At 47.2% G+C, this 27,875-nt stretch overlaps 1 protein-coding gene across 11 annotated transcripts in view; it reads left to right on the forward strand.

The window, feature by feature from the left end:
• The window catches only part of MYO18A (myosin XVIIIA), a 150,295-nt gene that overhangs the window by 20,540 nt on the left and 101,880 nt on the right, over positions 1-27,875 (forward strand). Inside the window, exons 1-4 of one of the 11 annotated variants that reach the window (XM_061604635.1) lie at positions 16,484-16,567; positions 21,654-21,721; positions 22,790-22,848; positions 26,320-26,988. The exons of 9 other annotated variants lie outside the window; for them this stretch is intronic. In XM_061604635.1, the coding sequence (XP_061460619.1) occupies positions 21,685-21,721; positions 22,790-22,848; positions 26,320-26,988 (765 nt within the window). In that variant the 5' untranslated portion in view covers positions 16,484-16,567; positions 21,654-21,684. Of the gene's footprint in view, positions 1-16,429; positions 16,568-21,653; positions 21,722-22,789; positions 22,849-26,319; positions 26,989-27,875 lie in introns of those variants that run through there. One more of the 11 variants, XM_061604639.1, reaches the window with a different exon arrangement.

Here is a 27,875-nt window from a genome sequence, read left to right on the forward strand (position 1 = left end):
AACAAAACGCTAAAAACACTAAAACATAAAAACATACTTTGAAATATATTAAAACAAAACATGCGATGCAAAGTTTGTGAACTCAAAGCAACAACAGTGAATACTGATTGTATTCTCTGGATTGCTTTCCGTTCTGGACATGGGATGAAATTACTATTACTATTTTTTATTGCTTGCCCTTCACCAGTAGGTCCCAAGGCGGGTTACAAAAATTTAAAATGTAGCACTAAAAATAGTTAAAACACATTACATTCACAAGACTAGGGTGGGTCCTGGAAACATACATCTCAAGTGCCAAAGGCCAGGGTAAAGAGGTGCGCTCTATGAAAACCTTATAGTCAAGGCGCCAGATGCACCTCTGTAGGGAGGGAATTGCCACAGCTTAGGGGCTGTCACAGAGAAAGCCCTGCATCCCCCAAACTTCTGAGGGTGGCGGAACTGCCAAGAAGGCCTCTGCTGATCTCATCATCCCTGAGAGGGTATTTAGGGAAGGAGATGGTCGCTAAGACATTTGGGGCCCGAGTTGTTTAGGGCTTTAAACGCTAACATGAGCACCCTGAATTGGGCCCGAAAATGAACTGAAATAAGCTGATGCTGGCAATTTCGGCATCTGGTTTTTAATTTTCCAACATCCCTATCTAGGAGAGATTGCATCACCTGTTGATTTGTGTATGTGTGTGTCCTTCCAGTTTTGGGAAGTTATGCTGCTCTATTCTGCATGGATGAGGTCCTTATTAAAGGAAGGCACTACCTACAAGCAAACTTGCCACTCTTCCTATTCCTGCAGTTGTGCCATAAACTCTTCTCCAAGGGAGGCACTACCCTGGCCCCCTGGGTGAGCCCAGGGAGTAAGCCCAGCTCCATGTCATAAGATACCATGTCTTGGGAAATCAGGACAGAGTTGAAGGTGCATGTTCTTGACAGGTAATAAATCGGTCTATCCAAAGAGCTCCTGTGTCAGCTCGCTGGGGGATGAGGGAGGGGGGCAGGTGTTGCTGTAATGACTCCTGGGGGGGGATATTGAAGGCCCACATGCTCTTAACTCTCGAAGTGCAGAAATGCTGGTGGGGTGTGTGTGTATGTGTGGGTTTCAGGTCCAGCTCAGCAGCTTGGAATGTTTCTGGTCCTGATTTAAATAAATAAAAAAAATCCTCTGCTTTCTAAAACAGGAAATGATATACATATTTTGGGCCATTGCTTTGGAACCATGCCCCCCTCCCCCCCTTGCACTGGGGAAGCATGCCTCTGTGTGTGTGTCTAGATGAATAGTTCAGGTTTTCTGGCCCCCTTGATTTAAAACTCTGCTGAGGGGGAGAAGTTACTATGGAATGAGAAGGCATTTGCTCTCGGCCTTAGTCTGTCAGTCTGGGATGGGGTGTGTGGGTATGCGTGTGGTTATTTGAACGGCCCCTGTGCATGCCAGTTAGAAGAAGATTAAAAGTATTCTTGATCATCTCTACCACCTCCTTCCTCTCTTCTTTACTGCTTTATGGGAGGCAGAAATATTTCCCTGTAAATTAAATGCAGGCTAATGAAACAAAGGCTGAGTATGCATCATACATTTAACATGCTTGACTTCCCCAAAGAATCCTGGGGACTGTAGTTCAGTAAGGGAGCTGGGAAGTATAGCTCTGAGAGGGGTAAACTACAGTTCCCAGGATTCGTTGGGGGAAGTCTTGTGCTTTAAATATATGGTGTGTTCGCAGTCAAAGACAGGAATGGCCACTGTAGAGGACTGTTGGGCACTTTTTTTTTTAATGGAAGTATTTCTATACTGCCCTCTCGCAAAACACCATGGTGGTGTTCAGCAACATAAAAACCTTTAAAAGCAATACAAAACAGTCATTAAAACAATTGGCTGCTGAAGAGACATTTTAAACAGCTTCAAAGGCCTGTCAGCATTAAAAAAAGTCTTCAAGAAACTCCTGAAAGTCAATAGCCAGGGTACCTGTCGAATTTCTGCCGGAAGAACATATCCACAACATGGGGCTGGTGACACCAAATACCTGACACCTGGCTGAGGCCAGCTGGGCCTCTGTAACATGAGGGACAGCTGACAGTGCTTCTCTGGATGATCTCAGTGATTGGACTGGGATTGAAGGGCTCAGGCACAGTCCTAAAGGTATCCTGGACCTGAGATGCGCAGGGCTTGTATAGATCAACACAAAGACTTTGCATTGAGCAGGGGGTTGGACTAGATGGCCTTATAGACCCCTTCCAACTCTACTATTCTATGATTCTGTGAACTTGGCCTGGGAGCATAAGGGCAGCCAGTGCATATGTTTTAGCAGAGGTGTGTTGCATGCTGTTGGGTACCTGCCCCATCAGCAATTCTGCATCAGCTTGCACAGCCAATAGACATTGCACAGTCGGAGTATGTGTGGCTCTAGGCAGGCCTGTTGCTCTGCTTGGGCTTCAAGTGTGTCCTAGGTCACACTCGACACTATTTTGTTGCAGGCTGATTCTTGGGGAAGTGTGCCTGCTCTTACTGTTCTTCTCATAGATAAGCTACTGAGAAATCCCACTGTTCCCCAGAATGCAGCTGGAAAACCACTGTGTTCTGCTTCAGTGTTTTCCCTTATCTCTCTGTAAGTTTTTAAGTTCTAGATACACACCCTAACTGGGTGGTGGGTCCTTGCAGCTATGGACTGAGCAGAGCAGAAGAAGGATGCTAGCTCTCCTGGGCTGCATTTTGTACCAGGCACCTTTTGTATATTTTAGACTAGAGCTGATTAATTTCAGCAGACAGGGGCTTTTTATAAATGGGAATTGTGGCGGATTTGTTTATACTTGCAGCGCACATTGACCGTTTAACCTTTGTACCTCAGAGATTGCTGTGGTCTTCTGGTTTTGGGAGAAACACAGTTTGTGAAAGATAACTCAGTTGATACATGGCTCTGTTATGCACAAGGAGAGGGAGCAGAATTGTCTTAATTTATTCCCCTCCTTGAAGGCTGAGGTTGAATTTCAGTTTAAAAGGGATCAGAAAAACACAGGAAGCTTTTTTTTTATATACCAGGGCAGGCTGTTTATCTAACCCATCATGGTAAACTCTGATTGGCAACGTCTCTCCCGGGGATCTGGGGCAGAGAGGGGTGCTTTTCATTACCTGGAAAGGGTTGTAGCTCAGTGGTAGAGCATCTGCCTTGCATGCGGAAGGCCCCAGGTCCAATCCCTGCCATCCCCAGGGATTTGAGAAAGAACATTGCCTGAAATCCTGAATAGCTGCTGCCCATCAGTGTAGACAGTACTGAGCTAGATGGGCCAGAGGCCTGACTCAGTAGAAGGCAACCTCCTCTTATGGCTGTGTTACCTGATTGTTCTGACTGGAGATGCCAGAAGTTGAAACAGGAACCTTCTGCCTGCAAGCGTGCCCTGTCACTGACCTGTAAACCATCGCTCTGTCTAGCTCAGTATTGCATCAACTGGCAGCCGCTCTCCAGGATTTCAGACAAGGAAACTTTCTTCAGCCCTACCTGGAGATGCCGGAGACTGAACTAGGGACATTCTTCAAGCAGAGCAGATGCTCTACTACTGAGCCACAGCTCTTCACCATAGCAATGCAATGCCTAAACTGTTTAGCAACCAAAACGTACAGCCAATTCTGCCTCTGCTGTGCCTTCTCATCAACATCCACTTCTCCTGCATCTAGCTGCACGGATGGGAGCAATTAATCGTTCAGTCTTTTTATTGCATAGCCAATAGTCATTGCAAAAAGCAAACAATGTTTTAAAATGTCACAAAATGTTACAATGAAGAGAGAAAAAAGCTGCTGTAGAATTTGTTTACAGAAAAGCCCAACAAAGCCTGGAAATAAAATACGCAGAAACAATAACCATAACCATCGCCATGACCTGGGAAGACATAAAAATATTTTCAAATAGCTTACTAACATTGTACCTGCAGATTTGTATCTATACACAGAGAGCAACATTTGAAATAAACACTGTATCAGGGTGCATAAAGTACTGTATACTAAAGTGTAAACCTGATAGGCTAATTCACTGCGAAACCCATTTACTCGCTCAGGTAGGTTTTACGTAGGTTATTGCAGGAGAGGACAAGCAAACAAATAACGGAGAAGATCTTCCACCACTTTAAGTCCACAGATACAAGGTCTCTCCTGGGAGAAGTTTAAAAGTAATGGTAGCTCAGTACACTGTTCTTTCGATTCCTGCAGCGTGAGCTGCTTGATCAGTCTTTGGGGCGGCCTAAATTCTACACAGCACTGGGGTAGATCCAGACTAATATGTCCCATTGGTTTCACCAGGGATACTCCATGTACCCAAGTGCATATTTGCACCATAAGGTCTAGAAACTTGCTTTGAAAAGAAAAAGGAAATTGACTTCTGTGCCCATGCTGTGGCTTTTTTGTATTGCCGAGGAACTTTAACTTACTCAGCCCCTGAGCACAAGTCATTCCATGGCTTAGACAGGCTGCTTCAAAGCCTGAGGTGAGCAAAATGTAGAGTGCGGGCCACGGGTGGCCAGTTTCTAGTGGACAACCTAGGCTCTGCTGTGGCAGCTTGTGGGACTTCCCAACTTATCTAGCTGGCTGTGGTGGGAGACTAGAATTCTGGATTAAATAGGCTTTGGTCTGATCCAGCAAATATTTTGAGCAAGAATGCATGCTTCACCCAGGTTAGTTGGTTGTTGTTTCATCATTATGTCTATCGCTTAACACAGTGGCCCCACACGTTTCCCCCCACGGACTGCTTGAAAATTGCTGAGGCTCTTCCTGGACCACTTAATTGTAGCAATTGTAATTCTGTAGAATTCAATTGTAATACAATAAAATACAATGTAAGAAATTAAAAGAAGCGATAGAAATACAACTAAAAATCAATATGAATGTCCTGTGCACCTTCTGCCACAAATCCACAGGCCACCTGAATGAAGCTCATGGACCACTTGTTGTTCACAGACCACAGTTTGGGAACCCCTGGCTTAACAGAATACAAGACTGAGAGGTCTCTGCCCTCAGGAGCTTACAGTCTAAGATTCAACGTGAGGAAACCACAGAGGTAAACAGGGCAAGAATATATGTGTTATGTCAGTCGGATGTACCTAGTTTAGGCTACTGACTTGAATGTTGGGGGATCCTGAGTATGTATTCTTGCTTTATAAATTTTAAAAATATTGATGAACAACTATGGGGGTTCTCATAACATTCCTCTGCCAGTGCTCATAAACCACACACGGTCCTTTAAGCCAGCCTGCCTCTGTTCTAGGGTGCTGGACTGTCCTGGGCCCTAGTTGGTGCTTTGGGAATGAGTTTTGTGGCAAGGGATTTGCAAAGGCAGGAAACTGCCTCTGGGCTCAGACCGAAAAATCTCTCTCTGCAGACTCTTAGAGGAGGAATGAGTGGAATGTGCTGGCAGAGCACAAAACCCTCCAGCTGCCAACGAGCCAGATGTTTGCAGGGGGGCTGCGTGGAAAGAACCGGATTCCTGAGGCTCGGCAGGGCAGCCAAAGGGGCTGTGATTGCTCTCCAGACGCTGCTTTCACCAGCCTGCCTCAAAGAACCAGACCAGACCCCCACCCCTTGCAGGAATGATAGTGGGCTGGAACTCAGGGGTCACCCAGTATGAAACCCAATGGGCAGTAGACTATTCAGGAGAGGCAAAGGAAGGTACTTCTTCCCATGGTGCAGAGTAATATGTAGAATTTGCTGTCGCTGGATGCAGTGGCTTTTTTAAAGGATTAGGTAAATTCATAAGAGGGGAGGCATGTCTCTTGGCTGTTAATAGCCATGGCAGCCAAATGGAACTTCCATGTGCCAAGGGAGTCTACCACTGCGGGAGGCTTGAGCTGCTGCCTTCGTGCTTTGCTTCTGGGTGTCCTACAGGCATCTGACTGGCCATTGCTGTAAAGAAGCTGCTGGACTTGATTGAGCATTGGCCTGATCCAGCAGCCCAGGGGAACTTGGGCCAGATCCACAGCATACATTTAAAGCACATTTGCACGCCCTGCAAAGAACCTCAGGAACTATAGTTTTGTGAAGGGTGCTGGGAATTATAGCTCTGTGAGAGGTCTCCTCACAGCTCTCAGCACTCAATGGTTCCCAGGATTCTTTAGGGGAAGCCGTGCACTTTAAATGTATGGTGTGCATGTGACCTTGGGCAAGGTGCTCTTTCCAGAGGCAGCATCTGGCCTGGGAATATGGTGTATTTACCACTACTGGTCCTTGAAGAGTGGGGTGGGAGACAGGAGGAGGACCAGCAGCGGCATGAGCCCCACTTAGGCGGCCGTGTGCATACAGTGGTGCAGAAGTGAAGTGTTTCTGTGATGAAGTAGATGTGGGAGTGGGCCACTTTGGCTGCATTAAGGGCCGGGTTTCAACGCTTCATATGTGTGCCCTGTTCTAGTGTTGGAGAGGGGCTTCCTCCCCTGCTCCCCAATTTCCCTGGCAGATGCTGCCCTTACGGATCCCCTGCTCTGGAATTAAATTGTCTGGGCCTTTCATGGCAGGGAAGCTCCATCTGCCTGATGGTGAGAACGTGTGTGTGTGGTGTGTGTGTGATTGATCCTGCCTCAGCTGACCTTGCCTCTGAGCTGTTTTTTTTATGGAACTTCTGATCCGTTGCGGCTGTTTAAAAACATCACAGGGAGGCCACTTCAGCTGTAATCAGAGGGGCAGATCCCAGCATGCAGTGCAGCCTCGGAGGCTCGGGGCATGCTGGGAGATGTAGTCCACCCCATCTCAACCTTCTCTTTCTAGCCACACCTGCCCCTCTTTGAGACGACCAGGTAAGGCAGGAAAGTGCCTGCCAGACATTTCTGTTGCTGACAAAAACGTCCTTGTGGTGACTGCCATGTAATGAGCTGTCCCTCAGGTCCTTGGGTCTTTTCCTGCACGCTGCATGATATCATGTGCAGGGATGTCTTGAGGGTGGAATTTTGGGATTCAGGTTAACCGATTGCGCTTTGTGGAGGTGAAGAGGCTGACACCTGAAAAGAGAATATGTCAGTTTTGGTTTTTCACAGCCTCTCATTTTCCCAATCTTCAGTTTGGTTCTTCCACATTTCTACATTGGTTTGTGGACGATGATGATGGTGATGGTTTTTTTTAAAAAGTCCTCATGAAAATTCATCAGCTGTTTAGTGAGAACTTCTCCTAATATGCATGTTTTGTATGCGATTTTTGCTGATATACATTCTTTTGCAAAGCAGTTTGCATAATATACTGTGTCTTTGTATGTTGTACGTGTGTGTGTCATGAATACATGTATTTCTATGACCACTTTACCCTAGTATATGCATTTCTGCACATATTACTTAGCTGGAGAGCTTAACAAACTACACTTCCAGGATTCTTTGGAGGAACTCATGTGCTGGTGTGTATGAAGCCTCAAAGTGCTGGGATATCGCTCTTGTTCTCTCTCTCTTTTGACCTGGCCGCTTCTTTCAGCTTCCTTGCTGGACAGATGGATTTCTGCAGGCGGCACCTCCTCCTCTCACTTTTTTTGGCTGGCAATAGGAGCTTCCCTTCCCTTGCAAAGGCAGGACACTCTACTTTGGAAGCGTTTTGGCAGAAAAGCGGCTTATAGGTCCAGCACAGTAGCTGCTGTGGCCTGAAGCCCAGGAAGAGTGTTCTTGTTTCTGTCAGAAACCTATCAGGGTCAGAGTGGGCGGGACATCAGGCAACCTGCCCACTTGCTCGCACACTTTAGGCATCTCCTGATCGCAGCAGCTTCTGGGTTCTTGAGCAGTATTTGGAGTTTTCAAACGTTTCTTTCTTCCAATGCCGTCTGGTGGCTCCATGTCTTGCTTGGATATCGCTACTTTTGGAGGATGTGGGCTTTCTTTTTTTTTAAAAGTACTGCCTGTTCCCAGCTAAAAGGGCTGACTAAAGGCACCTCTCCCCCCCCACACACACACACCTTTGGAAGACCAGATGTCACTCAGGTAGGCCCCAAGATTAACCCAGCATATTGCAGATAGCTGCCTTCTGATTGTTAATCCACTCATTTCTCTCTCTATATACCCTGCTTTTCTATTAAGAATAATAATCAGTGTTCCTTACAGTAAAAAGTGAAATATAGAAAATGATAACACTAAAACATTAAATGCGGCATCTATTAAAACAACAACTACAGTTAAAATATCAGAAGGGTTGTAGCTCAGTGGCAGAGCACCTGCTTTGCATGTCGAGGGTCCCAGGTTCGACCCGCAGCATCTCCAAGTGTGGTTGGGAAGACACCCTGCCTGAAACCATGGAATTGTATATTTTGGGGTCCCCAGTGTGGAGTCTGTGGGCACCATGGCACCATCAGACGCCTCCTTCAATGCCTGCCAAAGCCTCCTGCTGTGTCCCAATTTTAATTTTTAAAAACAGAGGCTTTGCTGTCTCTCTGTTTGTCCATGTGTATCTGGAACCTTGGAGAAGCTGCTGCCAGTCAGTGTAGACAATACTGAGCTGGATGGGCCAGTGGCAGTTTCCTCCTACATTCCAAAAGCCATTGGTACAAAAACTTCAAACAGAAGCTTCATAAAAAGAGCACTTTCCTAATTCAAGAAGGCTTTGTCTCTCACGCCTTCCTGCCTGATCTTACTTACATTTGGGAGAGAGAGCAGACCTCCCAAAGTTGATCTCATATGAACGTGCCTGACCTTTGAGAAAGCTAGATGCCTGTTGCTGCTGCTGCTGCCACCTCTGTCTGTGTTGTCAGATCAGGAGGCAACTAGAAGGCTAGCCAGTACTGGGGCTGAGCCCTGCTGGCCATCTTTTGAGCAGAGTGATGGGGAGAGAGGGGTTAGGTAGGGTCTGTGCTGTTGAGCACGCCCTGCTCCTAGCAGGAAAAGCGCTGTGTGATTCCAGCCCACTTTAAAGCACATGCCTTCCCCGAAACAATCCTGGGAACTGTAGTTTCTTACGGATGCTGGGAGTGGTAGCTCTGTTAAGGGGTAAACTACAGTTCCCCAGCTGTTGTGTGTGTAAGAGGTGTGTGTGTGTGTGCTTTAAATGTATGGCATGTACAGAGCCTTAGGCTGTCCATGCGGAACCTCTCTTTCTCTGAGTGTGATACCAGTTCTTGGCAGTGCCTGTTTGGCCCAGGGCAGAGTAGAGCGCGTCTGCCTCTTCTTTCCTGACTCCACTCCGTCCCCAGAGGCTCCTCAGAGGGCCTGTTTGTGGAGTGAATCCGCAGCCGGGGCAGGAAACAGGAGGCTGTCCCCTGCTCCGATCCTGCCGTGCACCATTTCCTCTGCAGGGCAGCATCTTCAGGCTGGAACGTGAGACAAACAGGAAGGCTTGGTGATGAGTCCCTGGGCTGCTGGCCTCTGGGAGACGCTCTGGAGCCAGGCATGTTCTCGGGACTGATTATTAGCGAAAGCCTTTGGCTTTCCAGGGAACGGGTCAGGCTTTGGGAAATGCCTTGTGCTCTGGAGAGCGGCGCCAAGACGTGTTGCAACTGGGGCGGGGGAGAGGAAGTTGCAAGGAGCAGGAAGCTAAGAAAGAGGTGTAGGCTGCAAACATGCCATGCATTTAAAGCACAGCTGCCCCTCCAAAGAATCCTGGGAACAGTAGTTTAACCCTCACAGAGCTACAGTTCCCAGCACCCTGAATAAACTACAGTTCCCAAGTTCTTGGGGTGGTGGTGAAAATATGCTTTAATTACATGGTGTATACGCAGCCATAGGTTATGTCAGAGGCAGATAGCTAGGGTGCAATGGGGACTGGAATGGCCAGTTTTCAGCCCGGTTGAGCTCCCCTGCTGTGCAGCATTATGTAACCTAAGTGCTCCCAATTCTTTTGTCTCTGTATTCCCTCTCTGGCCTCCTCTTGTGGCCTGTTTGTGGTGGTGGAAGCTTTATTTAATCGTATCCCAGGAGCAGTCAGTGCACCTGGGGCTCATCCTGCTTTGTCTTCAGCATAACACTTTTTTGAGAGAGGGAGAGAAAGGCTTGTTCAAGTCTACCAAGTAAACCTAGGAGCTGAGCAGGGATTTGCCTCCTGGTCTGAGTCCAGCACCCTGCCCTCTACCCCTCACTGGCTTTGTGACACGTTCTGAATTCATGACTGAAGACTGACCCTCTGGTTCTAGAAGCCAGTCTGCAAAAGCAGCAACCCCTAGACCCCCTCGGGTGTTAAGGTCAGCAGTGGGAGCCCTCTTGGTACTTCCACGGCCCTCAGAAGTTTGGGCTGTGGCAGCCCAGGAGAGGGCATTCTCTGTGGGCAGCCCCTAAGCCATGAAACTCCCACCCCACAGAGGTGCATTGGCCACCTTTATTATATAGTTTTTTGTCGTATGCGTAATGCTCTTTACCCTGGCCTTTGACACTTGAGATGCATGTTTTTGGGACGCACTCTTGTTCCAATTGTAATTTGTTTTAAATGCTTTTTACTGTTGTGTTTTGTATTGTGTTTCCCTACGTGGGACCTACTGGTGAAGGGAGAGTGATAAAACTAACAACAATAATACTAAATGTTACTTTTCCTGGCAGAATGCAACTGGGCTCGCTTGCTTGAGACAGCTGCAGCTCTTGTTCTGAGGTGCTCTTGTACTCTCTTGCGTTTGTACAATCCTATCTCAGACAATTATATCTCCACAAAGATTCATGTCTTGGCTTGTTCCAAAGCTGTTAACCAACATCATATCAGAAGGCTTACTTGCTGTATATGCGGTTGAAAGGTTTGTTCATATCTAGGCTTACTAATGTAGCCTGTAGTATGGATTGAATAGGCAGGTCCATTTGGTGGTACAACTGTGAATAGGGAACATGTGGACCTCCAGATGTTGCTGGACTTATAACTTGAAAGATTGTCTTACCACCTTATATACTGAGTTGATCCCTGTGCTCTGCAGGGTGAGGGCCTCCTGCAGATACCATCTTATCAGGAGGTCTGTTCCGCACAACATAGGAAGTGGACCTTTTGTGTAGTGGCACCTATCCTGTGGAATTCCCTCTCCTTAAATATTAGACAGGCACCATCTCTGTTATCTTTTCGGCGCCTACTGAAGACCTTCCTCTTTCAACAAGCCTTTTAAGCAGAGACCTTATCCCAGTCTGCGTTCTGTGTTGGAATTGCTTTTTAAGATGTTTTTAAAGCTTTTTAAAAATGTTTTGAAGATGTTTTTTGATGTTTTTAGTGGTTTGTCCCTTGTTGGATGTCCTGGGCTCCTCCTGGGAGGAAGGGCAGGATAGAAATATAATTTAATAAATAAATAGCAACTCCCATAATCCCTGACAGAAAGCCTACTCGCTGCTAAGGGCTGTGTACACACCATGTACTTCCCCCAAAGAATTCTGAGAACTGTGGGTGTCATTCAGCCTACTCAGAGTTGGTCCATTGAAATTAATGAGTCTAGGTTAGTCATGTCCATTCAGTTCAATGGATCTACTCTGAATACCACCCTGTCATTTGTTAAGAGAGCTGGGAATTGCAAACTACAGTTCCTGGGATTCTTCGGGCAAAGAAGCTATGTGCTTGAAATGCATGGTGTTTACACAGCTGAGGCTGATGAGGAGCTGGAGGGCCCTATGTTCCCCATCCTCGTTGTTCAGCAAGGAACTGGACTCGATGATCCTTTGGCCCTCCACCTCCTGCGATTCAGTAGAAAGCTGGATTTGTAGCATGCACGCTGGGTTTCTGAACCCTTAAACCCCTGAGAGGTTGGACCTCTCTCCTTTTGGTTTCTTCCATGCTAGGCTTTAAGCATTTCCATTTAGGATTCCTCTGCTCCTATATCTGTCTCCACAAGGTGGCAGCAGCACATCGCGAGTTTTGCTTTCTGCTTTGAAGTCGCCTTAAGCCACACTCTGGTGTCACACCTCAGTGTGACCAAGAAAGAGTACCGAGGAAAGGGCTATACACAAAGGAGCAGGCTGTGTTCAGAATGGCTGAATTGGATCTGCCTTGGATTGGGAATGATTTTTTTTTATGTTTGGGTTTTTTTCCCTAATTGTTAATCTCTTTGACATGTCTTGATGGGGAGCAATTAATAAAATAAACAAATTAATAAATGGCTGGGTTGGCCTGGGGTGGCAAGGAGGTGTAATTTCCCCTCCAGCTCTGCCTCCCCTTCTTTCTTCCACTAGAATTCAACCCCACCTTTCAGTTTAAATGAATTAATAAATACTCATAAATAAGAACGTAAATTGTTTTTATATATTTACCTCCTTCCTTTCAGGATATAAATCCAGTCTGGGGAGTAAAAAGGCATCTTAAGAGTATAGAAGCTGTTCATGTCTAGTCTAAATTGTAGTGGTTGTTGCTGTCACCTGAAATATTGCCTTTCCCCTTATATAAACTGGGAACTGGGAAGTCTTGGCCCATGAACGTCCCAAATGGTGGACGGCTATTATCAAAGGTGCTATGGACTTCAAAGAAGCACGAATACAGGGCGAACAGGACAAACGAGCTAAGCGGAAGGCACGTCAAACAAATCCTCATTGCGACCGTCTTCCATCTGGAAACCTATGTCCTCACTGTGGAAGGCTGTGTGGATCCAGAATTGGCCTCCACAGTCACTTACGGACCCACTGTTGAAGACCTTATCTTGGAAGACAATCTTACTCAGTCACAAGTGATCGCCAGTGAATGCCCCTTATATAAACCAGCCGATCCCTGTGCTCTGCAAGGTGAGGGCCTCCTGCAGATACCATCTCATCAGGAGCTCCGTTCCACACAACATAAGCATCTGGTTGGCCTCTGTGAGAAAAGTATGCTGGAACAGAAGGGCCCGTGGCCTGATCCAGCAGTGCTTCTTAAGTTCTTAAGCACCTTGCTCTCTGCTGTATAACTTCTCCTTCCTACCCTGGTTTTATGCACTTAAGGTGGATCTAAATCCAAGGCGCTTAGAGCATCTTCTAAATTAACAGGCTAGCATCTTCTCTTTGGATGTAGAAGCTAAGTTTGGGGGGAGGGAGTGGGAGAGGGGACTCAATGTGGCTACAAGAAGACACAAGGCAAGGCCTAACTGCTGAATGATTCTTTCTCCTCCTCCTCCTCTCCCCCAGAATGCCCCCATCTTCAGCCACTCAGCCCTGGCATCCAGCCTCGACCTCTGTGGGCCTATTTATAGCACGCTTGCCGTCAGCCATTAGCACGCAGGGCTTTTTGGAGCAGAAGTCTCTTCATGCCAAGAGGGGTGTGGATTTATACAGGCCTCTTGCAGAGATGCTTGGGTGGGAGTGGCAATGATATGGGGAAGCCCATTTGATTATTGTCTTCAAGGAGAGAGAGAGAGGGTGAGTGGAAGTTCACAGTGTTAAAAGATTCGCCTTCTACATCTGGCTGCCCGGGCTCCTTCTGGGAGGAAGGGCGGGATATATTTAATAATAAATTCTATCTGATCCAGTGTTTGACCAGGTGCTCCTATGGGAAGCTCAGAGATTGGGGCATAAAGGCAACAGCCCTCCTTTGTTGTCTGTGCTCAAATGTACAGTGCCCCTGAGTACGAAAGTTCCTTTTAGCAATCCTGGTTAAAAAGCTGCTTATCAATGAATTTGTTTCATCCTTTTTAACAAGAACAGTTCGTAAAAGAACAGCTGTAAGAAGAACGTAGAGCAGATTCTCCCTCATCCATCTGTAAGAGGGTAAAAAGAACCCTGTCGCTTCAGGCCAAAGGGGGCCCAGCAGCCTGTCCTCACAGTGGACATCTAGATGCCTGTGGGAAGCTCAGTAAGCAGGACCTGAAGGCAACAGCAAAGCTCTCCCCACATGCGATTCCCGGCAACTGGCATTCAGAGGCAGGCTGCCTCCAACAGTGGAGGGAGCACATAGCCATCGTGGCTAGTAGCTGTGGCTAGTCTTTTCCTCCTTGAGTCTTGTGGAGTGGCCTTGTGGCATGCACAGGTCACTGTTGCTTCGTCCTTTGTTTCCTATCCGTGAAACATTGCTCTCCAAGTCAGATTCATGGAGTATTAAGACTATCAGTGGCTACTACCGGTCCCAGGTTATGGTGTGAAGGTACATGAGGCTCCCACCTTGCTAAGCAAGTCTGGATCTGGTCAGTGTCTGGATGGGAGACCGCTTGGGAACCACATGTGTGCCTCCTTGGGTTTCATGATGAAGGAAAGGTGGGTTATAAACGTAAGAAATAAATAAAATAGAATAAAATGAGGGTTGTATGCCACTTTCAGAATCAGAGGCAGTGTTCCTCTGAATAGCAGTCACCGGGGATCACTGCTCCTGCCCTGGTGCCCTGTTTGTGGTCACTAAAGGGAAGCAGGGTGCTAGGCTAGATGGACCCCTGGTATGATCTATTAGGGCTTTTCTTACGTTCTTAAATCCTACCAGAGGGAAACTTGTTCGGCGCTGCTGTGAGCCTGATGGAGCTGTTGAACTGTGCTTGCACTAGGGATGAGAAGGAATCAACAACAACACCCTGTATTGCATTAGGGGAAATTGCTTTGCAAAAATATCTGCAAAACTGCATACAAAAATGTGGATATTAGGAGTAATTTACACTAAAATGCGGAAGAATTTTCATGAGGACTTGAAAAAAATAAATCGCAAACTGATGTGGAAATGTGGAGAGCTGAACTTAAGATCTGAAAAATGAGAAACTGATATGGACAGAGTCGCCCATCTCTAACTTCAACAGAACCTATCTGAGTTGAGAGGAGGAGGAGCTCACAGGTCTTTCTCTCCCCCCCCACCCCAGTCCAGGTTCATGACTCATCTGGAAAAATGGCTTTATGGTGCTCAAGTGCCATATGTAAGGGCACCTCCTTGACGCGTGCCACATCTTTTGAAATGCACCCCTTCCCTTCTCCCCTCCAAGTCAGGTGGGAGGAATCCCTTGATTTTGTTCCTATTCCTGGCGCAGTGCATGTTGGTTGCTATGGAAATGGTTGTGCGTTTGCTGTGTGGCTTTATAGTAGCATCTACTGTGCTATAAAAGTTTGAGTTGGAAGGGAGCCAGCGGGTCATCTAGTCTAACCCTTTGCTTCAAGGGTGAACGTCATATGATTAAAGCATCTCTGGCAGATCCTTCCCTGGTTTGTCTTCCCTTTTCTTTCCTTGATGCACTGGCAGCGCAAACAGGACTTGAAAACTGTTGCCTAGAGGCAAGTGGTGCGATAAGTTCCTTCTCTGAATATGTTGTGGGCTCCTTCAATCCACAGGGTGCAAACAAAGTGCTGTCTTTTCCTAACAACTCAGTAGGGTACAAACAAATTCTCATGATCAAGAGTCCTATATACAATTTAGAGAATACTGCTCTGTATTGAGGTGGCTGAACAGGGCAGTGCTCCTAAATGTTTAATTTGGGAATAAACTCTGAAGAGTAGCAGTATGTTAAAAATTTCTCCTTTGTGAATTCTTCTGTGAACTGAATGTACCAGTCAAAACACAGATGCCCTTCAGATTTCCCCCTGATCTGAATTTTGTGATGGAGTTTTCAGCTTTAAAAAACCAAGCCAAAATGTGTACTTTGAAAGAAAACATGTTTTGAAATGTGGGTTTCATGAGAAAATGTGTTCAAAATATTAATTTTCATGCAGATTATTAACGAGGAAATGTGGTGGGAAATGAATGCATGTGAAAGTGACCAGGAACAGACTGATCCATCTCTCCTAGGTCACATCCACTCTATACATTTAAAGCATGTGGCTTCCCCCAAAGAATCCTGGGAACTGTAGGTTGTTAAGGATGCTGGGAATTGTAGCTCTCTGAAGGGTAAACTACAATTCCCAGGATTCTTTGGGGGAAGCATGTGTTTTAAATGTGCTGTAAACATATGGTGTGGATACACCCCTATTTAAAAGCATAGTGCAAGGAGTGTACCTACAATGAATGTCTCTGGTTGTTAACAGCCCTTGTGGAAATGTCATGGCTCAATGGTAGGGCATCTGCTTTGTGTGCAGAAGGCCCCAGGCTCAACCTCCACAGCATCTCCAGGTACGCGGGGAGAGACTCCTGCCTGAAACCCGGGAGAGCTGCTGCCAGTCAGTGTAGACAACGCTGAGCTAGATGAGGCAGTGCCCCAAGGCATCTTCCTAGTGGTTCTTTTGTGTTTCTGGAGGAGGCTTGCTTGTTTTGTCCTTCTGAAGTTTGTGGGTGCCCAAGGAATAACCTCAGGCACTGTGCTCTACGCACCGAAGCTATTTGGCATTGCACGGAGGGGCCCCAAGGATTGGTACAGAGGACAGGGAGGCTGTGAGTGCTGGTTTCCTGCAGTGCAGGCGCACCAACGGCTCAGCTGCCAGACACCCACATCACTTCCTCTCCCTGGTTTGTGATGAGGCTTCTCCTCTCTTCTTCCTCTCTCTCTCTCTCTCTCTCCCCCACCCCCATTGCCAAACGTGGCTTCCCCTACTGTAAAAGCCACCCTCCTTATTCCAAGACTGAGAGCAGGGGGAAGCTGGACATCAGCGAGAGAGCAAGCAAGCTTCGCCGGCACCCTCTCTCTCCCAGGCCTGCCTCACATTCTCGGCTATTTTTAGGCAGGCGGTATCAGCTCAGCTGTCCCTCTGCCTCTGCCCCTCAAGCAGGGAAGTGACACTTGGCTTACCTATCGCGGTTCGCTTGCTCTTTTTCCACGGAAGCCCTAAAGGGCGCCCGCTCTGCTGCCTCCTCCGGCTCCCTCCCTGGGCCTCTGGCCTACCCCAACTCTCGGTAAGGTAGCAAGCCCCCCTCTTCCCTCATCTTACGGTGGTGGAGAGGCTGAAGGTTTGGAAGAGAGATGGCTGGGTTGGTTTTTTTGGAGGGATGGGGGTTGCTTTGGCTCTTCTGAATCTACCAAGCTGGCCTCCCTTGTTACCCTGTCCTAATTATAGTCGCTTCTGATCAGGGAGCTGGGGGCTGCTCGGCTGAGGTTTCCCAGTCATCCGTTTTGCAGCGTTGAATGACTTGATTTCCACCCTCTTTGCCAGCACCCCCAAACCCGAGATCAACAAATCCCTGGCGGGTATTGGGTGTGGCAAGTCTGGAGGTGCGAGGGGACCCCAGTTTCCCTCGTGGCCAGTTCTACTGCTCCGGATGTTGGGGGGGGGAGCGTGGTTTACTGGTGGTGGTAGAAGTTAACCAGCCTGGGAAATTCTAACCTCAACTTGCTTTTAACTGCTAGCAAAGCCTCTACAGTGTTTTGGCTCCGATTCGAGTCTGTCCCCCACTTTGGTGGGGTAGTCTTTTCTGCAAAGGCCTGGAGTGATTGTTTTGAGTACTTCCTTAGAGGGGTCTGGTGTGCTGCTTAGGACCCAGGCCTCAGAATGTAGACTGGATGAGGCATTTATGGCTGAAGAATGCCCAGTGCCTTTCCTGAGGAATGATCAGAGCATTCCTGTGCCTGAGCTTGAGGCACAGTTCCTAGTGATAGGCAGGATGTTTATTTATTTTTATTTATTACATTTGTATACCGCCCCATAGCTGAAGCTCTCTGGGCATTTTACAACAATTAAAACATTAAAAACAAATATACAAATTTAAAAACACATATTTAAAAGCCAATTAAAACACATGCTAAAATGCCTGGGAAAATAGGAAAGTCTTGACATGGTACCGAAAAGATAACAGTGTTGGCGCCAGGCGTGCCTCATCACACAGATCATTCCATAATCTGGGGGCCACCACTGAGAAGGCCCTCTCCCTTGTTGCCATCCTCCGAGCTTCCCTCAGAGTAGGCACCCGGAGGAGGGCCTTTGATGTTGAGCGTATTGTACGGGTGGGTTCGTGTTGGGCGAGGCGTTCCATCAGGGTACATTTTGCCCTTCCTTGGCAATAGCACATGAGCCCTGGATCTGGAATTCTGTGCCCTGAGAATTGCAGCTTTTTAATTTTTTTTTAAGGTAAGTTTATAGACCTTATGAGTTCCTGAGAGAAATTTGAAAATGGGTGAGCAGAGAGTCTGGTGAAATTAGAGATGTGAGCAGGACTTTTAGTGTCCAGAATGTGTGTGTGGGTTCAGTACTCTAGGTTTTTCCTTGCCCTGCGCCATGGCTAGTAGAACAGTATCCATAGGAGGCTGTGAAATGTAGAGTTCTGACAGAAGGCTGCTCCCTTCTTCCCATTAGCCCTGGGACAGGCCCTGTTGAATGCCAAAGGCTGTTCAGGGTGAGGTCAGCAGCATTTGATTTGGGGTCATGAGCCTAGTCTTCGAGGCCATTTAAGCCAGCCAGCCGGCCAGCCGCAGGCATCTGACACAATGTCAGCTCCTGAGAATAACTGCTGAGTAAAGGGCTGTGCCTGTCTAGAAGTGAGGTGCAAAGCATGGCATGCATTATGCCAAAATAAGCCCCCCCTCCAGAACCCAAGAGTGCTTGCTCCCCTGCAGAGAGGGAGCGGCTGTCTTTCCTTGCAGAGTTGTCTAGGCCTTTGTGTCTGTTGATCCGGTGGAGGTGGCAGAGCCCATGGAGTCCGTTGTCACTGGGGACGTTGCCCTGTTCACCATGCCAAAGCCCATTAGCTCAAGCCAGGCTGCCCAATGGGATGAGGGATGGATGTAGAGAGAGAGGCCCATGAAATGAGCTTTCATTTTTTTTATCATTAATTTTTATTCAAATTTTCAAAGAGAAAAAACAAAACAAAACAAAAACAATTAAACAGTAAAATAAAATGTTGACTTCCGATTTGTCGCAGATCAGTTATAAGTCTACAATATATAGCAATCCTGTCTCTAAAATTATATTATAAAATCACTTTCCTCCAGTAGTTATCTTAATTAATCATCAAATCTCATAAACATTACTTTATTCTTTCCACAAAAAGTCAAAGAGAGGTTTCAATTCCTTGAAAGATATATCTTTCAATTTTTCTCCAAGTAAACATGTCGCTTAATCCATCTGATTCAAATCTGTTAGGCCCAATAATTTCAGTAGCCATTCTTCCATTATCAGTATCCCATAATAATCTTGTTGTCATAGCCATAGTCCAAATAAACATATCAATTAATCCATCTCGTCAAATCTGTTAGGTCCAATAATTTCCATAACCATTCTTCCATTATCAATATTAATTCCATCTTCAATAGTCCTGTTAAATCCAGTGGTTTCAGTATCCATTCATCCATTATCAGTATCCCATGATGATCTTGCTCTCATAGCCATAGTCATATAACAAGAGTCTGATGGGAATTTCCCCCATCACAAATATGTCCTTGCCATCAATTCTGAATATGTTGCTGAAATATTGTTGTAAAGTCACATCTCTGCTCTTCTTTTTTACAAAATGCACTGGCTCATCTCTTAAGAGTTTTTCCATTGTCACATATTTGTAGTTAATTCCATAGATTTTTTCTATGTCAAGCCCCATCACGTCATTCCAGTCAAGAAAATTATCCAAGACATTGATAACTTTATCACTAATATCTTCATTAATTTCTTCGGAGACAACGTTGAATTCCAAACAGTAAACTTTATTTCTAACATCCGTAAACTCCAGATCTTTTCACATGAGCTTTCACATGGGGCTTCTGACAATAGTCCAAACATTGCCCCATTGATGAAGCGAAGCCAAGCCTTTTCCTCTTCCTGACAGAGCTGCATACAAGCTCTTTTAACAATTTCTCGTCTAATCATTTGGTTTGGGAACGGGCTGGCTTGCCTGACTGATGTGCTCGGCCTGCCCGGGGCTTAGCTGTATGTTTGACCATAAGCCGCTTTGAGTACCTCCATATTGAGGCAGAAGGGTAGGATATAAATGTTTCCTAATAGGTTAAACAAACCTTGTAAATAATCCCACTAGTCTGATTTTTTTTTTACTAGCTTGCAGAAGAGGCAAAGAGTCTCTATTTCCATGCTATCCTCAGAGGAAGGGTGCGTTCACTCTTAAAATGTTGATAACCTCAGCGAGACCAAACTCTTTCCAGAGTGGTTTAACAATCAGTGCCCCTTCCTAGGGAACTCTGGGAATTGTAGCACTGTGAAGGGAATAGGGGTCTCCTAGTAAAACTTGGCACCCTTCACAAACTACAGTTCCCAAGATTCTTTGGGGGAAACCATGACTGTTAAAGGGGGTATAATAATAAATGTAATCATAATAACAAAATTTATTTTTGTTATCAGCCTCTCATCCAGAATGTAGGTCCCGAGGCAGGTTACATAGATATAAAATACACAGTATACATAAAACCATACAGAAATTTAAAAATACAAAAAGCCATGCATAAACAAATTTGTAAAATCCTTAAAAATCAGTGTGATAGCGTAAAATGTAGAAATTTAACCAATTACTTGCATAAAAGGACAGGTCTTCAGCAGGCATCTAAAAATAGGAAGAATCTTATCTTGTAAGGCTAAGGTATTCCATAGTCTAGGAGCCACAACAGAAAAGGCTCTGTTGCGAGTATTTTTCAGTTGGTCTTCAGATATAGTAGGCACTTGCAACAGGCCCTCTTCCCTCGCTCTCATGCGATGGGCATTACTAATGAGAGGAAGGTGGGCAGACAGATACTTAGGTCCCAAAGTGTTTAGGGCTTTAAAGGTCAAAATACTGTAGCATATGTTCAAAATACTATCGTATAAAACGATAGTATAATACTGCTTTAAATATATGGTGTGGATGTGGACAATGGGTCCACCAGGTATGTGGTTTATGAGAACTGCTTCCCTTTTGTTTCTTAAATTTTGTCAACTGTCAGTTCCGATGGATGACGGCGATGCTTTATAAGCAGAGAGTGAGTGACCGTGCCCTGTTTTTTATCCATATCTTGCACAAACGCCTTGGGAGTCTTGGTGCCTGCTTGTGCTAAGTCTTTGGGGCAACTGCAGTGGTCAGATGACCTTGCTCCTGGGGCCTCCTAAGACAGCTTTTAGATTTGATGGAAAATCCTTCTCCAGTGGAAAAGGAGATGATTCAAGGCTGCTGGAGCTGGACCCTGAGCAGTTTCTGAGACTGCTGCTCACCTTGTGTGAAGGCTGAGGTTGTCATTTCACTCCTTCAGTTTACAGACACTAGCAGTTTGTCCCGCTCTGACTCTAAGAGGAAACCCAGACACTCTGTGTGGGCCTTAGCAGGTCGTTTCCATTTTGAATCTGCACTTCATGAAACGGTAATGGCATTCCCAAAGGATGCATTAACAGAGGTTGATGTGTTCCGCTGTTTGAGGCGTCTGTGAGTCTCCAGCTGCTGTTAAACCTTTTGCAAATGTGACGGTGTAATCCAAAGAAGGCTTCTTTTCCTTTAATCGAAAAAGGAGAATTAAACAAGCAGAAGGCAGTAACCCTCACAGTGTACATTTCAATGCATCTCAGCGTTGTTCAGTTAATGCAAAAGTCACTAAGAAGCCACGTCTAAAGATACAGCCAGGGAGGATACTGGGTGATGTGTTATAATAGCAGGTGAAAAAAGAGCCTTAATTAAAGGCTGATTCAGCGTGGAAGGATGAAGAGACAAGTCAGTGTTGTCAGGCTGGGTGTGGCTACCTTGTGAGAAGATGGGTGGCCACCGTGCTTAAAGGGGCCTGTTGAAGTCGCTGTCCAAAGGCTGCTAGTGATCTCAGCTTTGCACTGCCTGTAAAACAAGTGCTTAATGTGTGTGTGGGGAACTCCCTGAAAAATTAGAGGGCGAGTCACGTTTCATTGCCAGTGTCTGAGGTTCAGAGAACAGGAATTTGGAGGCATGACTGTGTAGGGATTCTTTGCCCCTGGCTTCCCATAGTTGTGGCTCCTTGGTCCATCTCGCCTGGGGCTCAGAGGCTCCCCCTCTGCAGAAACTTAACCTCAGCCGACTTTTTCTCTCTCTCCCCCCCCCCACCTTTTCCTTCCAGTCAGGATTGCACGCTCTCCGGCGCAGCAGCCATGGCCTTTTCGTCACGATTTGCATTCTGGGAGCAAAAGGGAAGTCTTTTGGTTGTGTGGAATAATCTGCCTGTCAAATAACTTGTGTACTAACCTCACTATTTGAGCCTTCACCAATTTGGTGCCTTCCAGATGCTTTGGACTACAACCCCCACCAGCCGCATGCTGCCTGGGACTGATGGGAGTTGTAGTCCAAAACATCTGGAGGGCCTGGGTTGGCGAAGGCTGATACATTAGGACTACGAGATGGTCCTGAGTGCTGTTACTGTAAGCCTGGGTTTGATCGCGGCGTGGAGCTCTTTGTATAATGGTTTCTGCCACCCATTGCCTCATTTCTCAATGCCCACTCTTTTTCTGCATGCGTGCCATTTTGGGGGCCTTCAGCACCCTTACAAGAGGCAATGGGTGTATTTTCAAGGGAATCTGGATGCTATTTTTTATAAGTGTTAAGTGCTTGAGGTCCACGAGACATAAGGAGCAGAGAAGAAACCCAGGTGTGCGGTAGCTATGTGTGTGTCTTCACACCTGACCCTCCCTATTGCACCTTCCTGTTGACCCTCCCTATTGCACCCTCCTGTTGACCCTCCCTATTGCACCCTCCTGTTGACCCTTCCTTTTGCACCCTTACACCGATGCATGGCTTGAGTGATGTGAGAGCCAGTGAAGCCAGTACCTCCCTACACACAGTGGCATGACATGTACTTTTGAGTGGCAGATTACTGTGGTGTATTTACAGGCCAAAAAGCAAACTGGGTAATACTTGAAAGGCCAGGTCTCCCTCGAGTGTGGTAGTTCCTGTTTACAGCCGCATCCTCCCTGTTAAGGCACTTTTCCAAAATTGCTCTTGCTTTGATTCTCATGGAATGCTTCTGCCTTCTTCTGTGTCCTGCTTGCTCCGAGCATAGGTTCTCTGTCCAACTGCGACATTGACACAACATCTGCCTGGAGCATCCTGACCCTGGCAGTGCTTGTGAAAATGGCCATGCTCATGATGAGGGGCTGCCTGGAATGAACTAGCAGAAAATAGTATGTGTGTGCGCGCGTGTTTAAACTGCCCGGCCTTGTGTGAATAAAATATTTCCTTGTTCTCTTATTTAACTTCCTCAGGTGAAGGATGAAGACAAACCTTTAGCAGCGAAAAAAAATGAGAGAGAGGATGGGGCTGTAAGTCTTTCTGGGTGTCGAGTACAGCGTTTGCGTCTGGACTAACCTCTAGGCCAGGACATGTTTGTGCCTGATGTGGGTCCTGCTGAGGGCTGGGCCTGGGGGCCTTTGTGGCTTGTTTTAGGGCCAGGGGAAGCGCACAGTGTTTTCTGTGGGGCCCTAGAACCACAAGGTTGAAAGAGGTCATGTGGATTATCTTCATGTGATGCTTGCAACAATTTTATATCCTGCCCTTGCTCCCAGTAGGAGCCCAGGGCGGCATGACCCTGTGGAGAAGGTGGGGCTGGCTGAAGAGCATCCAGTGAGCTTTGTGGCAGAGTTGAGATTTGAACCCGGGTTTTCCTGGTTTTAGGATGTCTCTTTAGGCTCTTCACCGGGTCTCTATAAGAGGTTGTTTTTGAGCCCCAGGTGTGCGGTGCACTGGCTCCTCCCAAGATACTGCTAGGGAGGGAAAGTATGCACCATCAATATTTTGGCCTTGAGTAGCTAGGAGAAATGTGGGTGGGTGTATGCAACTCATATTGTTTCTTGTCGTATAACACCGTAAGTTTTTGTGACTCCAGTTCTAACGGTTAATTCAGAAATGCTCTCAGAAGCTTAGTCATGTCGCTCTATAGTCTGTAATCTGTTAATTCTATGAAAGGCAGAAAAACTGCAGAATGCTGTCTTTGATTTTTTTTTTAAATGCCAGTTTCTAGTCATTGCGTTGGTGGATATTCTAGTAGAGAGATTCTAGAGGAGCTGTTGAAAAAGATTTCCAGAACACAAGGAAATGGTGCTCTTTATAGCTCCTCTCCCCTATTAGCAACAGCACTTAAATTACAATATTTCTTAGCGACTGGCAGGAACAATTTGGCTAAAACCTAAAAGAGTGCCTTCCTCAGTATCAACCATCTTGGACCCCACGATTGGCAGGTGAGGCCTTGTTGGTGGTGCTGCCACTGACAGCTGCTCTGTTGGTATTGACCCATGATGGCTTTTTCATTGGTGGCTCCCTGTTTTGTCGAATGGTTCTGTCTCCCTCTTTATTGACTTTCAGGAGGAATTTGGAAACAGTCCTCTTTACTCAGGCATTTGTTGCCTGAAAGATACTTCCTGTCAATCTGGAGATCACTGGATGGAAGAATGTTTTTATCTGTAACTGTTTTTAGAATGTTTTTATCTGCAATTGTTTTTAGACTGCTTTTCCCCCCTCCTTCAGGAGGAAAGGCGGGATGTAAATTCAACAAATAAATAATAAAACTGAGCGAGTCAGGGTGGGGCTTGTGAGCTCAATTAACTCAGTCTTCTCCCCCCTCCCCATTTGAACACAGAAAACAGAAGCAGAATTAATTTTTCAGAATAGCCAAAATGCAGAATTGAATTACACAAAATAAAGGAAATTGTGCACTTTTGCTTAACTTGCATGATTTATACAGGCCATACACAGCATGTGGCTTTGTAGCGTTTTGTTTACCTTTGTGCAGAATTTTGAAGAGTCTTGTCTACCTTGACCCTTTCTGGGCGCTCGGTCACGCCTCTTTTCATGTGCAGCATTTTGGTGCTCAAAGCGGCGCCTTTCCCATCTAGCCATGTGGCTCAGAAGGCAAGTTGGCACTTTTGAATTAAAACACATATCCTCCCCGTATCCTTTTGCAGTAGTACTTGAAGCTTCATTGGACCATCCTTGGGCTAGTGTCCTGTGTTGACTCTCACTAAGCTCTTCCTCTCCCTCCTCCTGGACCCCGGCAGCCTTCCTTGCTTGCTGCTGCTGCGCTTCTTGCTTTCCCTTTGCGGGGCTGCCGGACGCTGCCTTTGTCCCCCTCAGAGGCAGGAGCTCATCCAGGAACCGACAAGATCTCTGCTGTCAGGGAGAGTCCAGACTGGATGCAGCAGCAGCTTTTCTGTTGCTTGGCTTTTAAGAAATCTCTTTAAGGAAGGGCATCCGGAGAGGACACGGCCCTGACTGGGGTGCCTCTTTTTCTTTTAATGCCACACTTTTCTTGATCCAAATCTCCTTTTAGGCTGAGGCCTGAGGGGCAGGGTGCTCCCCCCACCAGGTGAGTTTATCCTGGAATGCTGACTCCCTGAATTTGCTTCTCCTTCCAACCTAACTGCAGAGCTTTGGTCTGAGCTGCGAGCTGCTACAGACAAGACCAGGCTGCGAAGTCTTAACTTTCATTGTCCGGATGTGGGGTGGTGGTGGTGGGGAAGAGTTATTAGTTATTTTCTCTTCCCCTTCAGGAGTAATCTTTATTCTCTCTTCCCCCTCCGTCCCCCTTATGATTTGTCCACATGCTCTTGTTTCCTGAATAACGGATGGGAAGTGAGAGGCCTGTCTGTGGGGCCCATGGGGTGGATCTACATGAGGGACAGCTTTTGGCCAGCCTCAGAGCTGTGGTAGGGCTGGGTAAGGAGGCTGCCTCTGCTCTCAGAAGCAGTGTGATTCTGAACACCAGTTGCTGGCAGTCCCAGGTGGGGAGAGTTGCTCTTGTGCTCAGGTCCTTCCTCTGAGCTTCACATTGGGGCATCTGGTTGGCCACTGTGAGAACAGAGTGCTGGACTAGGATGAGCCCCCCTTGGCCTGAGCCAACTGCTCTTCTGATGTCCTTAACTGCAGACCGGAAGGTTATGCTTGCTCAGATGATCTAACTCCCCTCTCACCTTGCCTTAAACCCCTGAGGTCGGAGCAGACAGGCTTTGAGGTCTAGTACGGCGTGGGACTTCACTCTTTTGCACACATTATACAAGTATTTGTTGCATATAATCTTGCATATAATTAGTCAAGTGTTGTTGTTTTTTAAAAAATCCAACAGTGCATGAGTGGCTTGGACATGTGTGGGTGCTGTATACAATTGTTGGTCCACTGCGAGCAAACTCTATCTGGTCAGAATGATTAAATTCTGAGTGTAAATTTGTGTAAAATATTCTTCTTCCATCCCTAGTGGTGGTCCAGGGCAAGCGAAGGCCGTTCCACCTCCCTTCAAGCCAGCCAGTGGCTTGTTTGCACCTGTGATTAGAGTTCCCCTCACTGGGTGACCTTGGGCCAGTCACTGCCTCTCAGCCTCAGAGGGAGGCAATGGGAAACCCCCTCTGAATACCGCTTGCCATGAAAACCCTATTCAGGGGTCCCCATAAGTCAGGATCGACTTGAAGGCAATCCATTCCCCCCCCCAAGTTGCACAAACTTGTCCTGGCCTTTGTTTGCTTGCTTGTTTTTGCATGTCAGATCAGACTAATTCTCTTGGTGTAGGGGCTGTTCCTTCTGTTGGAAGGACCAGGGATCCCTTCAAATTCTCTGCTGGGAGGTCTGGGGCAGGCAGCTTCTGGAAGACAAAACATTGGGGGTGAGGGAGGAATGGAAGGGACTGGACATGGCTCCTCCAGCAAGGGGGCATCAACTCATGCCTGGCTGGTGGCTGCTTTGCCATTGCTTTGTTTTGGGGTCTGCTCTCTTAACAGCAACATCTTTGTATGTATCTCTTACTGTAGCTGGAGGCCCTGAGTGCAGGAAAGGACGGCCCCCGGAGCCCAGAACCCCCTGAGCGCCCTGGGAGAGTGAAGAGCCCTGAACCGCTGCTCAACGGGGACGCTCAGCATTCCTGTGCTCCCAGCCAAGCCATGAACGGCCTGGAGGGGCCCCGGGGAGCCAGTTCGTTGGCTCAGCCTGAGCCACCTGGCGACGATGCACAGGGCTTCTCACGCAAAAAAGTGGTGAGGGTGGTGCGCAAGGTGGTACGCAAGGTTCTTCCAGGTGAGGATTCTGGGGGCTCCAAGGAGCCGCTGAGAGATGTCAAGTCCCCAGAGCTGAGCAAAAAGGAGGAGAAGCCTCCCCCAAAGGTCCGGTCCCCACCCCCAAGAGTGCTGTCCCCACCCCCTCGGCCGCCATCTTCCCTGAAGTCTGAGCCCAAGGAGGCAGCCCCCAGGGACGATCTCTCAGTGGGGCTGAAAAGCCTGATGTCAAGAGCCAAAACCAAAGAGCATCGATCCCGCGCCAGGCTGCCTGAGAAGAAGGAGGCGTCGAAGAAGCCCCTTGAGAAGGCTCAGACCCTGCCTCTGGCAGAAGGGAAAGCCACGGACACGGGAAGCGCTCAAGAGTCAAAGGGACCCTCAGTGGCTCTAGCGAAGCCGGCAGTGCAGCAAGCAGCTTCTCCAGACAAGGTACTGGCGCATGAGCACCACAGCCTTGCAGCTGCACGAACCCACCTTCCCAGTGTGCAGTGTCTTTCTGTTTGTCACCTGGGCGGGATGGGCGATAAACTTTGGTTAATGGAGGGCAAAGGTTGATTCTTAATGCATGGAGTGTGCTGCTGTTCCTGCCACGCCAAGGCACCTCTCTCTCTCTCTCTCCCCCCCAAGTGTGTTGCTCTCTCTCCCCACCACCCCATTTTGGCTAGTCCCAGGCAGCCATCTTGAGCAACAAGCAGCAGCGATGGTGCCTTCCGACTCGTCTGCTTAGCAGCTTGTACAGTACTTGTGAGGCCGCTAGCCTTCCTTTAAAACGGAAACCAAATACGTTTCTAACCTTACGGTTGTGATGATGGGCTTGAACACGAGCAGGCAATTCCCGGTAGAAATTCAGAAGTCAGAGGACAGCTGAGCAGGTCTGTGGTGGGTCTTTCATAGGGCAATCCAAGCAGATTAATAAATAAAATGATATCTGCAGTTCGTCCAGGTTGCAAGACTTGGGTTGGGAAATGATACTTTCCAAGCTTTGTAAGCTGTGCTATTTTCCACTCCTTGCAGAGCACCCGTGATGAGACAGGGATGGAGAAGCTCCATAGGTTGAGAAGTGGTGTTAATTCTCTGTCCTGAATAGAGAGAGTGTACCACTGCGTTCTTTCCTCTGCTGTCATCTTGTGGCGCGCTTGACACTTGTATCGTTTTGCATCCTTGCCTTGCAGCTCCAAGAGGGCCGGTGGGGGTGTCTCATTTGGTTTTGCAAAAATGCCAGAAAGTGCTAACTGTTTGTGATGTGAAATGCTTGGACTGAGTAGAGGTGAAGGCAGACATAAAATAATGAGAAGAGTTTTGACCCTCCCAATGTT

This window comes from Rhineura floridana, chromosome 21 (assembly GCF_030035675.1).
Source record: "Rhineura floridana isolate rRhiFlo1 chromosome 21, rRhiFlo1.hap2, whole genome shotgun sequence".
Lineage (NCBI taxonomy): Eukaryota > Metazoa > Chordata > Lepidosauria > Squamata > Rhineuridae > Rhineura > Rhineura floridana.